This window comes from Silene latifolia, chromosome 1, assembly GCF_048544455.1.
Source record: "Silene latifolia isolate original U9 population chromosome 1, ASM4854445v1, whole genome shotgun sequence".
Taxonomy (NCBI): Eukaryota; Viridiplantae; Streptophyta; class Magnoliopsida; order Caryophyllales; family Caryophyllaceae; genus Silene; species Silene latifolia.
Genome location: NC_133526.1, coordinates 17,049,199 through 17,061,219, shown reverse-complemented (window position 1 = coordinate 17,061,219; position 12,021 = coordinate 17,049,199). Strand labels below are relative to the sequence as shown.

At 36.9% G+C, this 12,021-nt stretch overlaps 1 protein-coding gene and 1 long non-coding RNA gene across 3 annotated transcripts; one reads left to right on the top strand and one right to left on the bottom strand.

Annotated features, from left to right (window-relative positions):
* Positions 1-1,370: 1,370 nt before the first annotated feature.
* On the bottom strand, positions 1,371-6,964 carry LOC141600121 (serine/threonine protein phosphatase 2A 57 kDa regulatory subunit B' beta isoform-like). Of its 2 annotated transcripts, none has more exons than XM_074420307.1 (2): positions 5,363-6,964; positions 1,371-2,021 (listed from the first exon to the last, which is right to left on the bottom strand). In XM_074420307.1, exons 1-2 carry the CDS (start codon positions 6,542-6,544, stop codon positions 1,710-1,712), a joined length of 1,494 nt encoding a protein of 497 aa, XP_074276408.1. In that variant the 5' UTR covers positions 6,545-6,964; the 3' UTR covers positions 1,371-1,709. The 2 variants fall into 2 exon arrangements, with proteins under 2 accessions (XP_074276408.1, XP_074276414.1); XM_074420313.1 differs by having other exon boundaries at positions 1,371-2,049; positions 5,363-6,958.
* Positions 6,965-7,914: 950 nt separating this feature from the next.
* LOC141600130 (uncharacterized) lies at positions 7,915-11,358 on the top strand. The gene is made up of 2 exons (XR_012524197.1): positions 7,915-8,669; positions 10,815-11,358. It is a non-coding gene; the product is annotated as an uncharacterized LOC141600130 (long non-coding RNA).
* Positions 11,359-12,021: the final 663 nt, after the last annotated feature.

The following is a 12,021-nucleotide window of genomic DNA, read 5'->3' as shown; positions in this document are numbered from 1 at the left end:
TCAAGCTTCAAGGCATGTTCAAAGTCTTTGAGGGCCTCCACAAAGAAATTCAATTTTCGTAAAGCTAAGCCTCTACGATATAAAGCTTTCACATTGGAGGGCTCAAAATCTAAGACCAGATTACAAAAACACCATGCTTGATTATAATGGGAGAGCTTCAACTCACAAGCCGCTAAATTGAGCACAAGGGATAGGGCTAGGGAAGAGGAAGCCAGTGGCTATGAGCGGAAGGAAGGCCAAGGAAGCGAGAAAAAGTAAGAGCTTGCTTATATAGGCTAGCGACTAAAGATAGATTGCCATTTTTAAAAAGAGAGTTTCCTCTTTCTTTCATCATCTGTATAGTGCAAATTGATGGTTCACCCATATTCATAATCCTTTGAATAAGGGCATCATCATCCACATCGTTCTCATCCGAACAAACAACTCACAAAGTTTGAGAAGGAAAGACTCAAAATCCATCGCAACTCTCGGACGAAAAACGGGGAGAAAACAAGAGGCAAGACGAGAATTCGAACAGTGATCAAGACCGAACTAACCAAAGAACAGAAAGCGCATAAAACTGAAGCAAGACAAGGAGGAAGGGATTGAGCAGCGTCTAACCAAATAAAAAGCTACCGATTGAGAGCAGGAGAAAGATCAAATCGTCGATTGGAAACCCCGGAAAAAGCCTAAAATTGAAAGTATAAAACTGAAATAAAAAAAAAAAAAAAAAAAAAAAAAAAAAACGACTTACCGAGAAAAAAAAAGATCAAATAGCAATTTAAGTACTTAAGAGTTGTTACACTCATCAATTTGAGTCCATTTTTGAAATAATGGTCAAAAATAAAATATTTGTCGTTTTGGGTCGGTTTTGAAAATATTTGTCAAAATGGTGTCCACGTAGGCTCGGGATTTCTAGACCTGAAACACGCCACTACTAATGGCGTGTTTTGTGAAGGAAACACGCCATTAGTAGTGGCGTGTCTTTACAACAATTTTTTTACTCAACTGACTAAACTTAAAAAAAAAAAAAAAAAAAAAAAAAAAAAAAAAAAAAAAAAAAAAAAAAAATTACACAAGACACGCCATAGGGGATGGCGTGTTTCCCCTCCGAAACCCGCCATTCCCAATGGCGTGTTTGTTTTAGTCCATTTTTTAATGAAGTTTCTTTCCCTACTCATTATAAACACGCCATTTGTAGTGGCGTGTTTTAGGTCCAGAAATCCCGAGCCTACGTGGACACCATTTTGACAAATATTTTCAAAACCGACCCAAAACGACAAATATTTTATTTTTGACCATTATTTCAAAAATGGATTTTCATGTTTTTCTCTAGTAGCGAGCAGAACAAGAGATGCACCACAGATTCACCAGGTGGTTCGACTTATATATGAAGACAAATACAAACAATAGCATATCCTTATCTTCCATTTCGGTTCAGGTACGAAAAATCACTTTCATCCCGACACAACAAATCTAATTTGGAAACATCATTCTTAATCTGCATATTTTTGATACAAAATAAATTACATCATTTAATCACTGATTTCCTCGACTTTCGGTGGTGACAATGAAATTTGAAGAAAAAAGTAAAAACCCAAGGAGCAAAAATTTTGAGGGAAGTGAACACAGAGGAAAGAACACCGAAACGAATGGAGTATAACAGAAGATCCACCGAATGAATCCCTCTTCTTCTTCCCAGGGATGGATCCGAACATTTGATAGGCTCTTTAATTTGTATCCATATCTTCTCCTGCCATTTCGGCAAGTTTTTTCCATGCCAATAAACGTTGCTCTTCTACCTCGTTTGCTTTTGCCTGTTTATCCTCATAATGCTTTTGACACTCCTCAAATAGTTCAACATCCATTTCTAAGAACATTTTTCGGACATTGACAGTAAGCCCATGGACAGCTTGGTTCCAATGAGACTGTATATTCTTTTCAAGTGCCTCGAAAATAATGGGTAGAATCACATTCCGATTTTGGGCGATTAAACTCACTATGTGCTCATTATTCCATAAGAAGAGTGCTCGTTCTGCTACCTGCAATGCCACAAAAATACTCATTCGTCTATGAAGTGCACAACAGACGACAATGTGACAGACAGAGAAAGAGAGTCATTATCAGTATCAAGGAAATTCAAAGCAAACAAAGCAATATGTGAGAATTGAGAAAGAACCCTCAAGGCCTCAATTGACTAGACAAACTTTACAAGGTCACAAGGACTCACAACACGGATAACAAAATGCTGGGAAATACCACGCAATTAGACCTGAAACCTGAACAGAATAACCCAAAACCATACTTGAGTCTTAGGTGTTCAGAACTTTGCTTAATCCAATATTGACTAGTCCCGAATGTGACAACAAATAAGAAAAGATCCAGAATAACTAATGTAAAATTACACCCACTTTTGTCCCCATAATGACAAAAGCCTTATACCGATGCCCGTACATGATGAATGACCCGACCTGGGTCCTGGAGCAATCAGAATGACTGATAAATAATAATCACACAACAGGGACAGACATGAACCCAATTTGACCTGGAAAGCATGATATAAACCCTATCCGCTCAAATGAACCATTTGCAAAACACACAGATGTCGACAATGAAAGTAGAAGAAATGTCTTCTACCTGAGAAGATATACGGAATATCACATGTACAAAAAGCTACAGACTCCTTAACTTTTTCTAGAGTTTACTTGTACTTTGTCAGGTGCATTTTCTTCTATGATATATTTAAAATTTAAATTTTGCAAAACTATCTACCTTGATAATTGTTAAAGGCTTGCTATAGGAGACGGAGGTTGATTGTAACTGGGGCAGTGGAAGATAAAACGGAGGAGAATGGAACGTAGTAGTGGCAGTGGATATAATAGAGTTAAGAGATGATGGGAGGGTAACACCTATCCCATAAAGGAGGGTAATAGTTATCCACCTCTCCCCCAAGGCTTATATGAGAGCAATAATTACCTCTTTAACAATCCTTCATTTTACCTTCACCATTCATTATCCCTCCCCACCATCACTTCCCTCATGTTCTCCTTTGTTTTGATTTGATCTCCATTACCGTGTACAATGATCCTCAATCCACTCAACGCCCTAAGAATTAAAACCTAAAGGTGTTTTAGCTATACACTAACTGAATATTACGAAAGATCATCTCGTAGTGCTTGAAGAATATCATTTCATCACAATCAAGTTTCTTCAAAGTTTACTGACACAAGTATTTAATTGCAAGCCATGACTTCATGAGTACTGAGTAGTCAAGAGTCTACCATACACAATTGTTCATTTGGCCAAAAACTGAGAGGCTCAGGTGGTCCAAATTTTAATGTCGGAATCAAGCATCTCACTGTAAATTGTGGAAGACAATTAATCCAAATAAAGCAACTCCGCATCTTCATTTTAAACTTACAGAAGTTACTGACTCAAATAACTATCTAACAAGCAGTGAGCAGGATTGCACGTGTGATATTTCTGGAAGATACCTAGCAAGTTTGAGGAGCAATAATGCAGTATGCGTTTATTCAATTAAGTTGGCAACTTGTACAGGTTATGAGTGTGTTCATATAGTCCATGATCAAACCCGTGCAGCCCTAACATTAGAGTTCTACAGGAAGAAGTCCATGTCTGACTTAGGTAATCTGCAGAAAAAATAGAGAGCTACAGCACACCAGGTGCCCAGGGATGCACATTATGTAATACACCCACAAAATCTACAACAATGTCCAACGTGAGCCCAGAAAAAGACAAATACACAAATTAGTCTCATCAAGCACAACCCATTACGAAACTCAAACTCCAGTCTTCACCTAACACTCACTGAAAGGTTACACAAGTCCTACTCCATTCATTACTGTGCGGAAAAAAAAAAAAAAAAAAAAAAAAAAAAAAAAAAAAACCTAGAAATGTTCCAGTTAATGAAACCTAGGGAAGCAGCAAGATGATGGGATATGTAAATATGTCTACAATGCCACAATGTTAGAAGCAGTCAGGAGAAACACCCAACATCTGCTAAAGTTAGGAGATTAGATGATTAAACAACGGTTTTATCTGTACCTTTAAAAATTCATAATTGTGAATTAACGATCAAAGTAGGAGGATTTCGATCAGGCATATAGCCTTATAGCCCTAAGTCAACTATATAAAAACGGAGAAAGTTATATCAGGGCTTAATTCTGTGGGTGAACACAGCTTTGGAAAATAATCTATTGAAAAAACAAATAAGTTTCAAAGTTTCAACTCCTCTGTTTCACCATTTGGGTCACATAAATATACACTGCTCGCAATTTTTCAAAATCTTTCCACCCTCCTAAAGTGAGACTACTAATATGCATATAAATCGTCAAATGTGCAAATAAACAATCCTGCACCCCACATGATTTGCCAATTTTAGCTTACTCTACATGATCAGGTATTAGAGGAAAAGACAACTATTTTACTTCACTTTCAATTCCACAAGTGAGTTTTCAAAATGAGAACTTCCGACTTTCGAAAGAGCATACCGCTTATACAACCTCAATCTGCTTACTAACATAGACCATTGCCTTGAAAGAGTTATAAACACAGAAGAAATATATAAAATGTACACAAAGAAACCCAAGAAAAATGAGCCGGTTCAAAACATTAAGTTTTACAATGAGCCAAAAAATAAATCCACAATAATGAAGGAAATGCAAAATTTCTATATCAAGAGAGCCAGTATATGAACAAAATGCAGCAAAAGAGGAAGTATAACTAAGTCAAACAGACCACAAAATTCTTCTCAATCAAGCTAGCACAATAAATACATTGTCTGTTTCCAGAAAAGTTAACACATTAATATACACGATAAACTAGTCGCAAGCAAGATCTAAATAACGAAGGAAAACAGATAATATAAAAGTTATTGCAAATCTACGTTAGATTAGAAAGAAGAATAACTTGACATTAAACAACAATGCCCAGTTGTAGGGGTCACTAGGAAACAAACATCTTGAAGACAGACGTTACGCTACAAAACCAGTTGTAGCGGTTGTGCAGTCTTTTGCACAATCTGATTTATTTACAAACATTACTTCTTCGAACAAATACTCTGAATTATACACAAAATTATTGAGAATGTACACTTAAGTTATTAGCTCAGACTTCAAAATGATAATGAGGATGCATGTGTTGCTTAAATAACAACATTAATCACAATGTCATGAGCTCGTGTTTGGTTTACTCTTAATCTACAGCTCAAACAGCATAGAAGATGAGGATTAAATTCACGATGTAAACTAATATCGTGCCAACTAAATTCACGATGTAAAGTCACTAAATGAATTAAAATGAATTCGGGAAATGTTGAGGCATGAAAAGGCGTGAAACAACAATTACAACCAAAGTGACACACCTGAAAATGAGGATTATTAAGGCAGCGAGCAATCTGTCGGAAAAGAGGGACCATGCAACGCTGGAATTCAGCGCCTTGTGTAGCCTCTAAAACTTCTTCTAATTCCCCAAGAAAAAGGACTTCCTTTTGGCAGTTGGTGACTGGCCAGTATTTCAACAATCCCCTAATCACGGTATCAGCCAACTTGAAATCCTTTTCAACAAACTGCGTAATACAGTATGACAATTGCTGATGATACAACCCAACTGGCTTCGGCTTATGTAATGGTATAAGGGCGCGGACAAGAAACAACTTATGCTCTTCTTTCATCGGAAGAGCAAACCCATTAATGATACTTCCAAGAATCTCCAAGAGCTCAGCAATACCACTATGTCTCTCCGTCTCATATATAAACCGATAAAAGATATTGTTAATGGCTTTTCTGATAAACGGCCTATGCACCATAAACTTGCCATATATCCTATGCAAAATAGTCTTCAAATACTCCCTCTCCCTAGGATCCTCGGTATCAAACAAATCCAAAAGCTTTAGCACAAACGAGTGATCAATATAACGCTTAGCAACCTTAGTATCGGTATCTTGAGACACGATGTATCTCAATAAAAGCTCGTAAACAAGCTGCAAATGAGGCCACGATGGCTCAAGGTAGGGCTCCTCCTCTTCAGGATCAGTAGCCTCAACCCCAGTATTCTCATGGGCTGATGGGGGCAATGACCGGAATATATTTATCGAAACCATCTTAACCATCTCCTCCTGAATACTCTCATGGATCTTACCCGACCCAGATTGAATAAACTCGATTAACTCCATCAATGTCTGCCTCTTAATCTCTTTTTCCCTAACCGATTTCAACGTATCCATGAAATCGAAAGTATGACAACAAATTTGAAGCTTTCTTATAAACAATGTGTGCCTTTCCGTAGCAGGCACATCCTTAAACAAAGGCAAAGATTCAATTGCACCCGAACCGGGTAACACGGGAACGATCACACCACCGGGACCGCTCCCAGGTGGTTGACCGCCTCCCGGACCACCCGGACCCGATGGCCCGACCCGAGAAGCATGATTAACAACAACATTCGACGACGCAACAACCCCAGAAGCTAGATTATTAGGTGGGAAAGCTAATTCATCGGCTTTCGACCCTTTTCGATGCCCTCTTTTCATAAATTTATTCAACATTTTGTCTAATTCAGTAAATTTCCCCCTATTTCCCCCCAAATCAAAACCCTAACCCTAGATTTTAACAATTGAAATCAAATCAAACAACAACATAATCGAAATACCTAAACTTTGCGCAATATCCCGCATTTCTAACACATTAATCGGATCTGAAAGAGTAACAAAAAAGATGAAATTTTGAGTAGATGATGATGAAATATTACCGTTGATAAAATTGAGATTGTTGTAATTGAAGAAAAAGGGTTTGATTGAGTTGGATCAGGGGAAGGAAGGCCGAGTTGAAGCGAGTTGAATGAACTCGGGAAGAGAGGATGGAGATAGATTGGGGGGATGAGAGAATGGAGGACAATTTTTGAGGGGATGAGAGAATTTGTGGGACAATAATAAATTAACAAATTTGTCATTTGATCCTAACTAGTACTCCGTATTGTTTTTCCAAAAAAAATCCTCAATTTTATTGGATTTTTTTTATTAAAATTAAAATGATAGATACAGAAATGTCGAGCAATTTTTTTATTGTAAAATTGTATTCTTGTAGAGAGATTTTCTAAAATAATGCTAAAAAAATAAAGTATTTATTGTTTTGGGTTACTTTTGAAACTATTTGTGAAAATGGTGTTCATATATGTTTGGTAATTTCGAAATCTAAAACACGGAATAAATACATCATTATCGATGACGTTTTTATAGTGACTAAGAACGACAGACCTACAGAAGCTCTTACAAAATGCAATGAACTAAACAGCCACTAGGAATGGCCGGTCTTTGCAACTCTAAAGCAAACCCAGTTCATCTGTGTTTCCGAATGATGTTGTCCTCTTATTGAAGAATTCAAAATACGGAGTATTTTGGTAATAATGGTCATTATTGCTCGAGCAAAGCTATCTATGGCTTCGAAACAAAAACCCTTTTATTTCCTAGCCAAACTCAGATGCCTTAACCGCCAACCATCATTCATAAAACACCTCTTAATCCTCTCCCTCCTCTAAATCATACTCCCTCCATTCAACTCCACTTTACATGTATTCAATTTCCGTCCATTCAACTCCACTTTACAGGTTTCCTTATTTGGACAAAAAAAGACCCTTCTACCCTAATTGAAACTACCTATTTACAAAAAATGTCATTGATACCCCCACCTTAATCTACCATAGAAACCCACCCTAAACATCTAACTAACCCACCCAAACTTATCATCTCACCCCAACCCACTAATCTTTCCCTCCAAAAAAAAAAATTGCCCAACCCAATATAACCCCCCAATCCGTTTAAAATTCTAAACATCATCTTCCCAACCAACCCAATTTAAGAGCTCTAGAATATTCTACCCTACACAAACCCTAATCCTTACTCCCTCAACCACTCACTTCCCCAACCTTATCGCCTCCTTCTCTCTCTCTCTCTAAATCTCCAGAAAATTCTATTGAAACCCTAGATCTATTGTCATCTTCATCTTCTCTGATATTCTCCTCTAGATCTATTGAAACCCTCCTCAGAATCTGCTATTGTCTTCATCATCTTCTCTGATATTCTCCATTTCTTTGTTTTCTTCGTCTTCACTCTAGATCTATCCAAAAAAATCGTTTGTATATCCAAAAAAATCGCCTGCACCATAAAAAAAATCGTTTGTTTTCTTTGTTTTCTTCGTCCCCTTTCTTCATCTTCACTATTCTAAATAAATCCACTTTCTTCATCTTCATGGCTCCTCCACATGCAAAATGTGGAAAAGAGTGTCTTCAGTGCGTCCTTGACTGGTATACGCTTGGGTCCTCGGAAGATGAAGAAGGAGACGATTCATCTGCACCATCATCGCCACCTCAAACCAGGGTTGTACCTGACTCCTTAGATCCATCGGATTTGGGGACTGAAATCCCTGAAACTGAGTTCGACGATGCTACATCTTCTTATGTACCCAAAACCCCTGAATCAGATGTCTTTCCCTCTGATAATCTAGTGACTGAAATGGAATCACCAAAATCATTATATACTGTGTATGTGAAGAGATGGCTGGCGGAATCCGAGGCTGAACGAGCTAAATCTATACCTGAATCACCAGGCTCAAAGAAGTTTAACGCCTATGTAAAGAGATTTATGGACAAGCAAAGTAAAAACTCAAAATAGTTTGGTATTTTTCTAAAACTTCAATTAATTTCATGTTTAATTATCATGTTTTTATGCTGATATTTTGATTTTTTTTTTTTGTTAATCATATTGCTGCTGGGATTTGCTGCTGTTAGGTTTAGCGATTATGATGTGTATTTTGAAGTGAATGTTTCGCGATTGTTTTGCAATATAGGATCATTTACTGCTTTTGTACCTGTAGGAGTATTTATTTTTGATTTCAGAATGATGAAGGTTAAGTTGATTAATATTCGCGAAAATGATTGGAATTATGATGCGTCAACTTAGATAATTGGCCATTTAATTGAAGTAGTTTTGCCACCACATGGTCTACCAATGTTAAGCGTGTGTGTACTGTTCCATTTTAGTTGCAGTAATCATGTGAGCCACTGTGTTTGACAACTCCATGATGACATTAGCTTCAAATGTTTGAGAGTTGTGTTGGTTTTTGCTTAATGGACATAGTATGGTCTACCTTCATTGGGTGTGTGTAGGAGGCATTACTACTTTGATGAACTCTTAAAGCCACCACATGGCTAACAATTGAATTGGTGTGTGCTAACCACTACGAGTAAACAATTGCAGTAATGAGTTAGTATGGTATACCTTCATTTTGTTTCTGTGTAGGAAGGCTTAAGAGTTCACACAACTCAATGATGAGGCCAAATTAGGCCTGAGAGTTGTTGTAAATTTGATATTTGTTTAAACTAAAATGAATTTTAAACATCCCTCTTGAATTAAACTGATAACATTAAACTGAACTGATAACATTGCCAATGAACTGAGCTTCATACATTGTTGTGCATTACAAAGTTCTAAGTTTGGTTAGAATTTAAACATTTCTTACCATTGAAATGTTTATTCTCTAAACAAATCACAAAAGAGTAGTCATCCTTATTCAGTACTTACACTTTCTAAATTAGTGGTTTGCTCCAACATTGTAACCTAATTCTGTCATCAAGTACTCTAAACCTTCTGTTTGACCTAGTCCTTGTAAATACCCAATGCTTTCCCTCACCAAGACTCCATTGACCTCCAAATTTCTTGGTAATATGCCAAGGGCAGCAAGATGATCCTTTGACATATGGGGGATTGCAAAGTTATTATGACCAGTAGCTTTCATAATTTCAATCATAACACATTGTAGTGTGAGGAAAACTTTGTTGAGTTTGTATGCATCATAATCAACAAATGCTTGCATAACTGAATTGACTAGTTCGTCAACTGACCTGGATGCTTGATTTGATTGTAAGGACTGTAATGCCCTAAAAAAACCAAGGTCATTAACATTTAAATCTGGTGAATTTGGAGGTTGAAAAACTAACTCAATGTTGAACCCATCTGTGTTTGCAACAACCATAAATTCTGGGTCATTGTTCTTTATATGAGGCCTAGCATTATCTTGTTGTATGAATATATGCTTACTTGCTCCTTCTGGCCATTTACTCTTGATTGCTGGAATCACTTGTTCAATTATGCATTGCCTTGTCACTTGTTTTGTGATTGAGTCAATTGGCTTTGTCTCCAATGTACCCATTGGTCTATTTCTACTTGCTCTTTCTGCTGGTTGTTGTTTAGTGAAAGGAAACATGCAAATTTTTCCATCAAAGAGGAACTCACCAGTTTCTGAATAAATTGGCCTACTAACTGCACACATAAACATGACTTTTGTGATATACCTCTTTGATTGACAACTTCTATGTGGCAATTCTTCCCCTTCAACCACATAAAACTTGTGACCATCATAACTAATGTAAAACCACTTCTCATCCATGTGTATTACATTGCTCATTTCTGCAAATTTGATCTTTGTCATTGGTATTGCATTTAAATCTATAAAATCTTGCACAACTTGTTCAACTAGTAAGTACTTCAAAGCATGCTTCATTCTATGAACCTTGTTTGCATCAGTGAGTTGAGGATGTAGTGGGCTTGAGTGTGGTTTCAATAAACCTGCACAAACTCATGAGCGGACTGTTCCCACTGAAACTCCAGGGTTTTTTGAGACCCTTTCCATGATGTCTCTTTTTTCCCATTCTAATGATTTTATGAGCTCTAGGTCAGGTAGTATACGCTTCCTATTCTTGTTGCCAATTCTTTTGCTTTTTACATCTAACTTTTGACCAACTATTCTTGGTGTTTTTGCAAGCTTCCATATATCAGAAATTGTTCTTTCCTTGACTCCAAACCTGACAGCTGCTGCCTTGAATGCACCACGAGACAATTTTTCTTCTTCTGACTGCTGGAGCAAGTAAATCGCCACTTCTTCCTACCATCTTCTGAAAGACACTTGCCCGGCATGGTAATTCTGATGTTTGTGTAATTTTTTTGACTGAACTGTAATTTGGGACCGAATCTGTAATTTTTTGACTGAACTGTAATTTTGGACTTAAACTGTAATTTTTGGACTGAAACTGTAATTTTTGGACTGAAACTATAAGTTTGGTTGCCAGAAATCTGTAAATTGTTTTAGAGGAAAGAAACTGTAATTTTTTTTAGAGGAAGTAGAGTGTAGTTTTGTTGGCTCAAGAAATGTGTAATAATGTAGGATGGACTCAGGTTATGTAAAGGAGCAACTCAAGTTGCTGATTTGATGGGTTTTGGAGGGAAATGTTAGAATATTTAAACTTCCCTCACATTTGATGGGGAAATGTAATCTGAAGTACAATTTGGAGGGAGTTTTAACCCACTAATGATATGCTTAATCTTACTTGATTTCTTCCCTAATAAAGCAGAATTACTTTGTTGGATGGTACTTTTATCATTGTTTATTAGCACCCTTAATATCCGTGTAAAAACCAAAGTTGCAAAGTGGAGTTGAATGGAGGGAGTAATCCTCAATCCCATAATCTCCAATTGCACCCACCACGGGCGTAACCGCCGCCTAAGACGTCTTCCTTTCCGATTCAGCAACTCTAACCTTAATATTCATTTGATTTAGTGATGGTGATTTATCTCTTGTGTGCATATTTAGTTCATATTTTTTTTTTTGCATTATTGTATGTATTGTTTTTCATTTACATACACAAAAAAAAAAAAATGTAAAACAAAACATAAAAATACAAAAAAAATGTCTACCAAGCATCTAATCTTTCTTCGTAGCTCATGTACCCTATTTTGACACCATCTTAGACAATTGCTTGCAATCATCCTCCAAAACAAAACTTTTTGAATGATTCTTGATCGCCTATTAACTTGTCGTTATTAATCGATTAGACTTGAGTGAACAAAATTATTTATACTGAGAGGACTAGATCGAGCCTCCACTGACTGATACATTCATACTTGGCTATGCGTTTAGGTTCTGAGTAGCTCTTCTTGTGCATACGGTTTGTCTGGATGCATAAACGTGGCGT

Coding starts and splice junctions, on each gene's coding strand:
- LOC141600121 (XM_074420307.1), bottom strand. CDS start 6,544: ATGTTGAATAAATTTATGAAAAGAGGGCATCGAAAAGGGTCGAAAGCC. Junction 2,022..5,362: donor TTAATAATCCTCATTTTCAG/GTGTGTCACTTT, acceptor GTGGCATTGCAG/GTAGCAGAACGAGCACTCTT.